Source organism: Suricata suricatta, chromosome 17, assembly GCF_006229205.1.
Source record: "Suricata suricatta isolate VVHF042 chromosome 17, meerkat_22Aug2017_6uvM2_HiC, whole genome shotgun sequence".
NCBI lineage: Eukaryota > Metazoa > Chordata > Mammalia > Carnivora > Herpestidae > Suricata > Suricata suricatta.
The window spans coordinates 55,661,197-55,672,228 of NC_043716.1; the positions used below are offsets into that span (position 1 = coordinate 55,661,197).

Consider the following 11,032-nt stretch of genomic DNA (forward strand, 5'->3'; position numbering starts at 1 on the left):
CATCATAAAGCCCTTTGCTTTTGCATGTGTGACTCGGTCTCCCTGGTGGTCTCTGGTTTTTGGGGACAATGTTGTGACCTGGGCATAACAAAACCATGAGATCATGACCTGAGCCAAAGTCAGAAGCCCAACCGACTGAGCCACCCAGGTGCTCCTAAAAGTATTTTAAAACTAGAAGGAAAGAGGCCTAGATGATGAAGTTGGTAGGACACTGAGGCATCGGTGAAGGGCAAGGGGAGGCCAGGAAAGGAAGGAGGTGGGTTAAAAGAAACATTAATTTTATCTAGAGCACTTTAAATTTTTAAAAGGAGAAGGTGACTGTGATGTTCGTGTAGGGGTGCCATCTTACTGTCATTGGAGTGACTGTGTTCACAGAGGGAGGCACACAAGCAGGCCACGTGCAGGGGGGCACATCCTGCATTTTATATGGAAATCCTACAAGGTCAGGGTTCTAGGGGGCCCAGCTAGATCTCAGAGGGGTCTGGAGCCCCAGCAGGGAGCAGTGTGACCCCCAGGCTCGTCCTGATCCCCAGAGAGACCAAGAGCCACAAGGGTCAGCTGGGAAGGCAGCAAGCAGGGGCCAACACAGAGGTCACGAGACCTGACTCTTTGCTGTCTGCCTAGACCAGAGGCTAATGCTGTTCAGAGGAACAGAAAAGAGAGGCCTGGGTATATTTTTCCCCCCGAGACTGAGCATTCCCTAATGGCTATTTAAAGTATCTCCAAGAACTATTTTAATTGTTCGGATGAAACGTGTATTCATTTACATGTATCGCTAAGCTGCAGGTAAGTGCTTGGGAACAGCTGGTCAAATACAGACCAAAGACGTCCCATCTTCTGTGCTCACCTGATCACAGCGGGGAGGGGGGGGTGAGCCTTGTGGCCCTGCTCCCCCTTCTCCTGGTGAACTCCCCAGCGCTTTGCAATCTCTGTCCTCCCCGTGGATTGCTGTCCCTGGCTCCGCGACGGCTTGTCCTCCCGGCAGCGTGGCCTGTGCTCACATTCCACAGCCTGAATCACCACGCCACGCTCAAGGTTTATGGAAGCTTGGGGCCTCGTGAAGTTCAAAGTCTGCAACCAACCAATGTAAAAGGCCCACTCAACTTGGCTTGGCAGCACACACAGGGGTAGGAGAGCCTCAGGCTGGCCCACGCTTGGCCCTGCAGGCCCCAGCCCTGCGTCTGCCTCCTTGAACTTCCTGCTTCTGAAAAAGGACGTCAACAACCTCCATTCTGACCTCCGCCTGTACTTTCTAACTGATCACGTTCTTCCTTCCAGATTCTCTTCACTCAGACAACAGATCCTCCAGGCAAAGCATCGCGTGGTAGGAACGGAAAACTACCCCCTCAGGCATCACGAGCAGCTCTGAGCCAGCAGGACAGTGCTGGGTCTGACCTTGACTGCCCACCTGCACGTACCCACCCACCTCTGTCCCACAGTTTGCTTATATAAACCTGGGCGTGTTTTCGGCACTTTGGAGACAGTCTTGGAGCCCGAGTCCGCTGTCTTCCCGGCGCTGGCCTCCCTGAAATCAATCCCTTGCTTGTTTCTCCACCATTTGTTTCTGTCTTTGGATTCTGTTCAGCGGTGAGTGTCTGAGCCTGGTCTGTTGGGGACCGTGCACCCCCACTACACTTCTCCCTGCTCAGATCTCCTTCCACCATTTACTGTGAACGGGGTGGGAAGGTGCCTCCTCAGAGATGCCTTCAGGCCCTGTGAGCCTGGGGGCCCTACCCACGGCAGATTTGGGGTGTAGGAAAAAAAATCCATGCCTCAGGGGAACACAGTGCGTCGCCTACCACACATCCTAGCAGTCACCTGACCCCAGTCTTGCTCTGTCTCTTTCACAAGGTGCAGACTGTCTCTCTGAGGAGTTCGGGGATCCCCACCCCCACCCCCACCCTGCAGAAAAACTAGTACTGCCTCTACTTACATGTTCTCACTTCAATCCGCCTCGTCTATAAACGGTCTCCTTTTCTACTCTCTTTGAACTGGTTTTAACATCTGTCTGCTTGCTTCGCTGACAAACGAGAAGAAATAAAGCCTTTATCACTTCTCCATACTTAAACCTGAATGAGAATTAGGATTTCATGTTTTCCTGAAAATTATCTTAGACGAACCGAGCTCGGATCTCACTGCTGCAGCTTACTGACTTTGGGACCTTCGGGACAGTGGACGTCTGCAAAAGGGGGCTGGGGGAACGGAGGGAGACCATAGGAGCTCCCAAAAGCCGGGCTCCTGCGCCGGCGCGGCCCCGCCCTCGCGCTTCGTCGTGGCCCCGCCCTTCGTCACGGCCCCGCCCCCAGGCCTTACTCCGACTACAAAGTTCACACCGCCCTGGGGGCGAGCCCAGAGTCGGAGCTGGAAGTCCTCGGGACAGGCGGGGCGGGGCTGCACGGCCGGGGCGGGACCGCGCTACCGCACAGTAACCCCCCCCATTGGGCGGGGCGGGGGCGGGCTCTGGCTTGCTATTGGCTAGCGATTGGAGGCGGGACCCGATCCCGAATTGCGATTGGCCGGCGTCCGGAGGCGGGGCCGCATCCAGGCCTGCGATTGGCCGGAGGGAGGTGGCTGCGGCGGCGGCGGCGGGTGCAGCGTGGTGATGGAGCCCGCAGGGCCTAGGACCCGGGCGGCTGCGCGACTTGGGGCGCTCGCGACGCGGGAAGAGAAGCGGAAACGCCAGCCTGTGCGACTGGAGCCGCGGAGGAGGTGGGCGGAGGTCCGGCGGGGGCCGCTCTTGGTGGTGCGGTGACCCGGCAGCCTGTGTGTCCTCGCCCGGTAAACAGAGTGATGATCTGCCGCCGTCGGCCGTGGGTCCTGGCGGAAGAGGCCGGCTGGTGTCACTCGTGTCCTTACTGGACAGGAAGGGGGTGGTGCCTGGAGTGGGGACATCTGCGCCGAGTCTTTAGGAGCAGGTGGCGAATGGGAGGAAGCGTGTTCCAGTCGAGGGAACCTAGTGGGCAAAGTCTCAGAGGCACGGAAAGGATGGACAAGCCCTTCGGAGCCCATGCTTGGTTCTTTGTTGGGGCCTTTGCCCACCTGCGGGGGGGGAGGTTAGGAGCCCCCACTATGGCCTTGGAAACAGCATCCCTAGCTTTGTTTGAAATCCAAAAGAAGGAGACCAGGGGTGTTTCAGACTGGACAGGGATGGAGAGCAAGTGGCTGCCAGCTGGTGGAGCGATTTAGTTTTTGGATAGGAATGTTGAATGGCTCACCCTCTGGTACAGACTGACCGGTGTTCTGACAGGTTCTGGTGCGGGGGTGTTGGGGGGGACAAGCCGAAGGACTGAGAAATTATCAAGGGAGAGGGAAGAGCTCGGCCAGGGAACGAAATTTACAAGGGAGAATTTCCCAAGTACTTCCACTTTAATGAGACTCAAATGTCTCATCCCCTTCACCCACCTGGTAGGTCTCAAGGTCCCCTAAGAAAGTTACAAAGAAGGGGCCATGGATGTTGGTAGATTTAGACAATTTCTGCTTTGAAGCTCACAAATGGAAGCTGTGGTGTCTTCTCAGGCTCTAATGATAATAATCGTTTTTAAAAGAAAGCTAATTTGAGGGCACCTGGGGGGCTCAGTCGGTTCAACGTCCAACTTCGGCTCAGGTCATGATCTCACGGTTGGTGAGATCGAGCCCCCCCATCAGGCTCTGTGCTGACAGCTCCGAGGCTGGGCCCTGGTTCGGAGTCTGTGTGTCTCCCTCTCTCTCTCCCCCTTGCCCGCTCACACTCTCTCAAAAATAAACATTTAAAAAAATAATAATAAATAAAAGAAAGCTAATTTATATTAGCTATATCCAGGCTTTTCCAACTTCATGTACTGAAAGTGTTCTTTTCTGTATTAGAATCTTCCACGACAGCTGGGGAGTTAGTGTGGGGTCCACAGAACATACCCATGGAAACGTGGACTGGGGAGAAAGCCTGGCCCTGCTCTCCGGGGCCCCAAAACTCTCTGGTTCTATGAGGTTTCCTGGCCCGTGGATGTAGACGAGCCCATGGACTCCGTGAAGGGTGACTTTCGTCCTGCAGGGTGAAGCCTGGGTGGCCGTTACAGAGGGTTAGGTGCTCTTCCTACGGCAGGAAGATCGGCGCCTACCAGGCTCTTTGTACATATTTCCATAGCTTGTATTCAGAACTGAAGTCAGAGAATAGCACGGCCTCCCCCCACATGCCTGGATGGAGACTAGTCTGTGTGCTTCTGAGCGTTCTTTTTCTTCACCCTTTTACTTAAAAATTTTTTTTAAAAACTTCCTTTTTGCTCAGAATCGAGGAGGAACAAGAAGAAGCAGTTTTTCGTGAAGTGGTCAGTTTCACCCCAGATCCTCTCCCAGGTGAGAAGGACCGAGGCTCTGAACGCCGTGTCCAGCCCACCCCTGGGGCTTCGGGGCAGGCCCAGCCCTTCCGGGTCTCCGCGTGCTCTCTCTCGGTTATTGCCGAGGCGTCTCTGGTGATCCGTCGATTCCTCACTGTTCCCTTGTCTGACCAGCCAGATATTATGACAAGGACACCTCCAAACCCATCAGTTTCTACTTGTCTTCGCTGGAGGAACTCTTGGCATGGACGCCCGACATGGAGGACAGCTTTAACGTGGCCTTGGAGCCCCTCGTGTGTCGGCAGCCCCCCTTGAGCAGCCAGAGGCCCCGGACATTGTTGTGCCATGACATGATGGGCGGGTACCTGGATGACAGGTCAGGCCTTGCAAGGACGTTGCCTGGTGTTAAATTTGTTGCGTGTTTCCCCTCTGTGGTCGGGATGGAGGGGGCGGAAGGAGGGATGGTGTGGCAGAGACAGCCAGGAGCCGGGCCTCTGGACCAGACCGCCCTGACTGGGTGCGGAGCCCAGGCCTTGCGTGTTGTCTGTTAAGAGGACACGGGGCAGGTGAGAGGTCTCTCTTGCAGCTCTGAAACCATTTGCTTCCGGGGACCGCCTGCCATTGAGGTCTGGCAGATGGGGCGGGCACGACAGCGAGTCCCCTCTGCGTACCTGCTGGGCCGGGAGCCCGTCCTTTCGGCTCGGAGTGTTAGGCTCCGCCCCTCTGCCCCTCTCAAAGCCGGGCTCCCTTCCTCCAGACTGGCTGGCAGTGCACTCAGGGGGGGGTCTTAAATGTCTATAAAATACCCTTGGATAGAACGAAATGGGAAGGCTTGAGTCAGAGCTGGCCGCCAAGGACAGGCAGAGGCCGGTGGGGACATCCGGGTGCAGCGCAGGTGGCTGTGAGCGCCGCCTTACGTGCAGGGAGACCATCCCGGAGGAACCGCTCAGGGAACAGTGTGGGGGACGCCAGGGCCTGGAGCTCCTGCAGGAGCCCTTCCGCTTCTCCTTCCTTCCGCCTTGTCTTGGTTTTTGGAGGCTAAAAACACTCAGCCGTCGGGTCCAGGGGTGACTCCCGATGCAAGGACTGAGGCTCTCAGCGTCACTGACCGGGACTGCAGTGAAGCTTCCCATGGGGTCGCACTCATCTCTTTCCCCCGGGGTCCCCGCGTCCCACGTCCTGACCGCTCCATGTCCTGCGCAGATTTATCCAGGGCTCGGCCGCGCCCAGCCCCTACTGCTTTTACCACTGGCAGCACATTGACATCTTCGTGTACTTCAGCCATCACCTGGTCACCATCCCCCCCGTGGGCTGGACCAACGCTGCCCATCGGCACGGGGTCTGTGTGCTGGGTAAGGTCCCAGGGCTCGCCGCCCACCTGGCCAGGCGCCCTAGAGAGGAACCGGCTAGGCCTTTGCTTCTGCGGGATCAGAGCTTGTCACCTGGGGCTACCTCGATAGGGGAGGACCAGCGGACTCAGGGGTCCCTCATAATTGCTAGGGAGATGACACAGCCCCGCGCAGCAGGCAGACCGATGGGCGTGGCTGTGCTTCTGCAACACCGAGTGCATTTGTGCGGGCGCCCAGGTGCTCCGTCCTTGAGCTCTTGTTGTCAGCTTGGGTCATGATCTCATGGTTTATGAGTTCGAGTCCCTTGTTGGGCTCTGCATTGACAGCGTGGAACCCACTAGGGATTTTCTCTCTCCCTGTCCGCCCTCCCCATCCCTTTCAAAATAATTAAAGAAATTAAAAAAAAAACAAACCCCCTGCATTTATAAAAATAGGTGGTGGTTGGGTGTGGTCTGCAGTGCCCTCAGGGTGTTGCACTCCCTAGGTGTCCGGGGACAGCCGAGAATTTGGACCTCTGACAAGTTGCAGGTGACCTTGATGTGCTGTGGTGGGAACCGCGCTCTGCCAGCTGCGGGGCCCGCTGACCTCGTCCCTCTGTGTCCTGGCAGGGACTTTCATCGCCGAGTGGAAGGAAGGCGGGCGGCTCTGTGAGGCCTTTCTGGCCGGGGACGAGCGCTCCTACCAGGCAGTGGCTGACCAGCTTGTCCGGATTGCCCAATTTTTCCGTTTCGATGGCTGGCTGATGAACTTCGAGAGCTCGCTGAGTGTGAGCATGACCTTCTGGGTGCTCGCCCTGCCCTCGGCCACTTCCCTGGGCCCCGAAGGGGCCTTCACGGCAGCTGGAACGGCTGTTCCCGACCCGGTCAGAGCCGGTCCCAGACAGAACCTTTTCTGGCGCCGCGTCCAGGAACCTTGGTCAGCCTGGCTCCGTGGAGGAGACCCCTTTCCTCCTCCGTCTGTTTCTCCCGGGCTCTGCCCGTGGCTTCCCTTCCCGCCACCCTCCCCTTTGTGGCATTTTCTCTTGGTGGCTGTGCCCGTGTCCTTCCTGCCTCAGAAAAGGAGACTTGGAGGACATGTGGGTGGACCCCCCTCCGGGGGCTGTGGGGTGGAGGGGCTCCTGGACCGTGGCCTCTTTGGCGTGTCAGACGCCGCTGGGCCTCAGCGAGGGTCTTCTCTTCTTCCCTCTCCAGGTGGCCGCGGTGGGGAACGTGCCCCACTTCCTCCGATACCTGAGCACGCGGCTGCACCAGCAGGTCCCGGGGGGCTTGTTGCTCTGGTACGACAGCGTGGTGAGCAGCGGGCAGGTCAAGTGGCAGGACGAACTCAATGAGCAGAACCGGTGAGCCGGGCGGCCCCCTGGGGGGAGGGGCTCCGGCAGGTGCAGCATGTCTGGGAGGGGAGCCCGTGTGCGCAGCCGCCTTGGGTAGGACCGGAGGGGGCGGGGCGATGGAAGGCCCCCCGGCTCTGTCCCGAGGGTCCCTGCTCCCTGGGGCAGCCTCTGGCCCCGGTCTGTGGGTTATGAGTGGAGGCCATCGTTGGAAGGGGAGGGAGGGGGAGCGCGGGCGGCCCCCTGCCTCCGGGTCCCGGCCTCACAGCCAGTCCTCGTCACCCCCAGGGTCTTCTTCGACTCCTGTGACGGCTTCTTCACCAACTACAACTGGCGGGAAGAGCATCTGGAGCGGATGCTGGTGCACGCGGGCGAGCGCCGGGCCGACGTGTACGTGGGCGTGGACGTGTTCGCCCGGGGCAACGTGGTCGGAGGCCAGTTCGACACGCACAAGGTGGGGGCGGGCCCTCGGGGCCGGGGTGCGGCGGGGGAGGGGCCGGCGTGTCGTCCGCGGGCCTGGCTTTCTTGCCGACCGCCCATTCCCATGTGCACCCGAGGGAGCGAGAGGCGACCTTCTTCCCAGAGGGGGGTAACCGAGGACCGAGAAACACCGGTGACCTGCCCCAGGGCCAGGCTGTGCCCTGAAATCCTAACGTCCGTCCCCTTCTTGGTCTGGCACTTTTGTTAGGTGTTAGTGGACAGACGCACCATTCGGACATCCGACCCGTTTGTAGCTAGCTTTACTTCTGTTTGGACTGCGTCCTCGGAAGGGCACCGAGTTAGCCGTTTAAACCACTGGGTGGGCGGGGGATCCTGGCAGTGAGCCGACGGTCTCCTTCCGGCAGCTCAGGGCTCAGGACGCAGGCAGAGCGGCGGTTTGGGGGATCGCTGGCTTAGTGACTAGTGAGATGTCTCTGGCCAGGCGAGTCGCGAGGGCTGTGAGGACACAGAAGAGGGGGTTGCTGAGGCTGACGCACCTGGTGTGGGATAAACAGGGAGTCGGCTTGTCTCCCGGGCTGTCAATCTTGCCCCGTCCCCAGTGACAGGCGGATGCTCTTGCTCATTAGTTAAGTTAAAAGTGAATAAATTAATCCAGTAATCTAGGACCCTCTCCACCCGCTGTGAATCTGATAACGGTGACCGGACAGCGAGGGAGAGGCAGCAGTGAGCCCCCCACACCCCTGCAGCCGCCCACAGGCCCAGAGCCTCCCTGGCGCTGCTGCAGCGCCCTCTGCTGGTGGGCTGAGGAGCGACAGGGGACGCGAGTTAGCGCGATCGGCCCTGTCCTCCGGGGCTGGAAGGGAGGCATCTGAGCCCCTCACTGAGCAGGGGCCTCCCCTGACTGCTGTCTCCCTAGTCGCTGGAGCTGATCCGGAAGCACGGGTTCTCGGCCGCTCTCTTCGCACCTGGCTGGGTGTACGAGTGTCTGGAGAAGAGGGACTTCTTCCAGAACCAGGACAAGTGAGTCCTATTGGGCGGCTCAGGGACTCAGGGATGGCCGCGTGGGGGCTCCGGCAATTTCGAGGGCGTCTCCAGGTAGCTCAGGCCTTGCTCTCCACTGAGCTCTCCAGGGCCCCCAGGGCAGGATGAGAGGCTCAGCTGCCTTGGCGGCTTCCAGGCGGGAGGGCCCGATGACTCGTCAACGGGGGAGGATGGAAGTGGGGTCCCTTCCGCGGACCTGCATCTCCCCCATGCGCCGCGGGGCTGCCGTGCTCACTCCGGGAGGACGTGGGCGGCGCCGGACCGCGGAGAGTGAGTCCGAGCTCCCTGTGCGCGTCTCCTACAGGTTCTGGGGTTTGCTGGGGCGCTACCTGCCCACACACAGCATCTGTTCTCTGCCTTTTGTCACTTCCTTCTGCCTGGGCCTGGGGACCCGGAGAGTGTGCTACGGCCAGGTGCGTGGGCTCCCGGCTGGGCCACGTCACGGCACACCGGCGGCCTTCTCTCTTCGCCTCTGGGGTCCCCTGGGGGAGGTGGGGGGGCTCGGGCGTGGGAGGGATGGGGTGCTGCACTTGCCCGTCACTCCGGGCACACAGCGTGGCCTCGCCCTACAGGAGGAGGCCATGGGGCCCTGGTACCACCCGAGCGCCCAGGAGCTCCAGCCCCTGTTCGCGGAGCACAGGCTGGAAGGGGACGGGCAGGGCTGGGTGAAGACCCACGGCTGCCTGGCGGACGCCTGGAACGGGGGCAGCTCCCTGCTCATCCGCGGGGCGATCCCGCCCGAGGTCGGGCACGTGGCTGTGAGGTGAGTGAGCGGGGTCGTCCGTCCCCCCCACCCCTGTCGGTCATTAAGCCGGGCGGCTGGGCGCAGCAGCTGGAATGAGGGCCGGCAGAACCGGTGGTTTCTGCTGCAGGGAAAAGCCTGAACCTGGCCCCACGAGCGGCTCCCACCCCCTCCCTCTCCCGGCCTCCACCCTGCTTTCTGTTCCTGAGTCCAACTGCTTCTCATGCCTGTAGAGTTGCAGAACCGAGATCTGGGGGGGGTGGAGGGGAGGGGAGGAGGGCCGTCCCCAGCCTCAGGCGGGACCGGAGCGCGCCCTGTGCTGCCGCCCCAGCTCCTGCAGGGAGCTTGGCGGCTGTGAGCTGGAGCCAGCTGGCCCTCGTTGGCCCCCCCACAGGCTGTTCTCCCTGCACGTCCCGGTGCCCCCCAAAGTGTTCCTGTCCATGGTATATAAGCTGGAAGGGCCTTCAGACGTCGAGGTGGCGCTGGAGCTCACCACGGGGGACGCGGGCAGCTGTCACATTGGTGACATCTCGACGTTGAGCGGTGAGGGGACAAGGTTGGCCTCTGTCTCTTGAAGGCATCCTCTGTGGGGGACGCCTCAGGGAAGGGGAGTCTAGAAGGTGCACTGGGGTCGGGGGAGTTGGGGTGGGCGGAGGTGGACGCATCCCACCTCTGCTGTGGTCCAGGCCCAGACAGGGAGAGTCCCCTGTCAGCCAGAGCCCGTGGCCCACGGCCCGCCCCGGGCGGCAGAGCGCGCCATGCGGGACGGGGTCTCTGTTCCCACCGAGGCTTGGGCATCAGGCCACCTACCAGTCGTGGCACCAAGAGGGAGGGTGTCCGGGGGGAGTGGGGGCTCTTTACCCTCTTCTTTCCCCTGAGGCCTCAGCCCATTTTGGCAGGCCCTGGGCGCCTCGTGCCACCAGAGAGCCTTCTGGCCTCCAGGGCCCCCCTGTTCGGTGGACGCCTCCCCGTGTCGTTTCCTTTGGACACCCCTCATTCTCATGTCCTGGGTCTCCTCCCGCAGCAGAAACGAGCTCAAGGCACAGCCCCCGCCCCCTCCGGGTGCCCCCCACCAAGCTGGCCAGATGGTTGGGCCACTGCAGCCAGCCACTCAGCGGGGGCTGGGTCCAGCGGTGAGTGCCTCTGACGGGGGGTGGCCAGATGGTGGGGGGGGGGGGGGCCGAAGAGTCCCAGAACTGGAGGGGTCCCAGGACGCAACTGGTAAGTGCCACGGTCACGCCACGCGGCTGGGGTTTCTCGCTGACCACAGGGAGCACTGGGGGGATGGGCCAGCCTTGAAGGCACCGAGCTGAGGTGGGCTCCTGATGACCAGCCTCCGCTTGCCCCCCTCCCCCCCAGCTGCTATGAGGTGAACCTTCGGGGCTGTGTCCTGCAGGACCTCCTGGTTAGCTTCTCACGGCGTCCTGGCAGCCAGGAGCAGGAGACCTTTGCCTGCCGCCTAGGGGAGCTCCAGGTGACGTGTGCGCCCCGCCCGTGCCCTCTGCTCGCGGGCTGCAGGGGCGAGGGTGCCAGTGGGTGGGAGAGTGCAGGGGCAGGCACCCTCGGCCCCCGGGGACTGAGCCTTCTCCCTCCCGCCAGGTGGTGGATGCCAGCAGCCTGCTTGGCCCCCTGCCCCGGGTGCAGGGTGTCACCGTCTCCCGCGTGCGCTGGCAGCAGGGCACCGCTGAGGAGGGGGAGGAGCCCCCGGCCCGGCTCCGGCTCAGCTGTACCCTGCACTGGTCCTGCCCCCTGTCTCAGGTCCGATGCTTCCGGACCCACTGCTGCAGAGCGACCGGCTCTCCTGCAGGGGGGCCTCCGGGGC

At 61.3% G+C, this 11,032-nt stretch overlaps 1 protein-coding gene and 1 long non-coding RNA gene across 2 annotated transcripts in view; one reads left to right on the plus strand and one right to left on the minus strand.

The window, feature by feature from the left end:
* LOC115282966 overlaps positions 1-2,037 on the minus strand; it is a 2,927-nt gene extending 890 nt beyond the window's left edge. The window contains exons 1-2 of the long non-coding RNA XR_003904825.1: positions 1,934-2,037; positions 848-1,071 (exon numbers count right to left, since the gene is read on the minus strand). This is a non-coding gene — a long non-coding RNA (uncharacterized LOC115282966). The remainder of the gene's footprint in view (positions 1-847; positions 1,072-1,933) is intronic.
* A 541-nt stretch (positions 2,038-2,578) lies between these two features.
* Positions 2,579-11,032, plus strand: part of ENGASE (endo-beta-N-acetylglucosaminidase) — a 10,962-nt gene continuing 2,508 nt past the window's right edge. The window contains exons 1-14 of the mRNA XM_029927094.1: positions 2,579-2,709; positions 4,262-4,329; positions 4,485-4,686; positions 5,514-5,662; positions 6,268-6,425; positions 6,850-6,998; positions 7,275-7,440; positions 8,344-8,447; positions 8,773-8,881; positions 9,041-9,231; positions 9,605-9,753; positions 10,235-10,343; positions 10,570-10,684; positions 10,810-11,030. Coding sequence (XP_029782954.1) covers positions 2,603-2,709; positions 4,262-4,329; positions 4,485-4,686; positions 5,514-5,662; positions 6,268-6,425; positions 6,850-6,998; positions 7,275-7,440; positions 8,344-8,447; positions 8,773-8,881; positions 9,041-9,231; positions 9,605-9,753; positions 10,235-10,343; positions 10,570-10,684; positions 10,810-11,030 — 1,997 coding nt within the window. The 5' untranslated portion in view covers positions 2,579-2,602. The remainder of the gene's footprint in view (positions 2,710-4,261; positions 4,330-4,484; positions 4,687-5,513; positions 5,663-6,267; positions 6,426-6,849; positions 6,999-7,274; positions 7,441-8,343; positions 8,448-8,772; positions 8,882-9,040; positions 9,232-9,604; positions 9,754-10,234; positions 10,344-10,569; positions 10,685-10,809; positions 11,031-11,032) is intronic.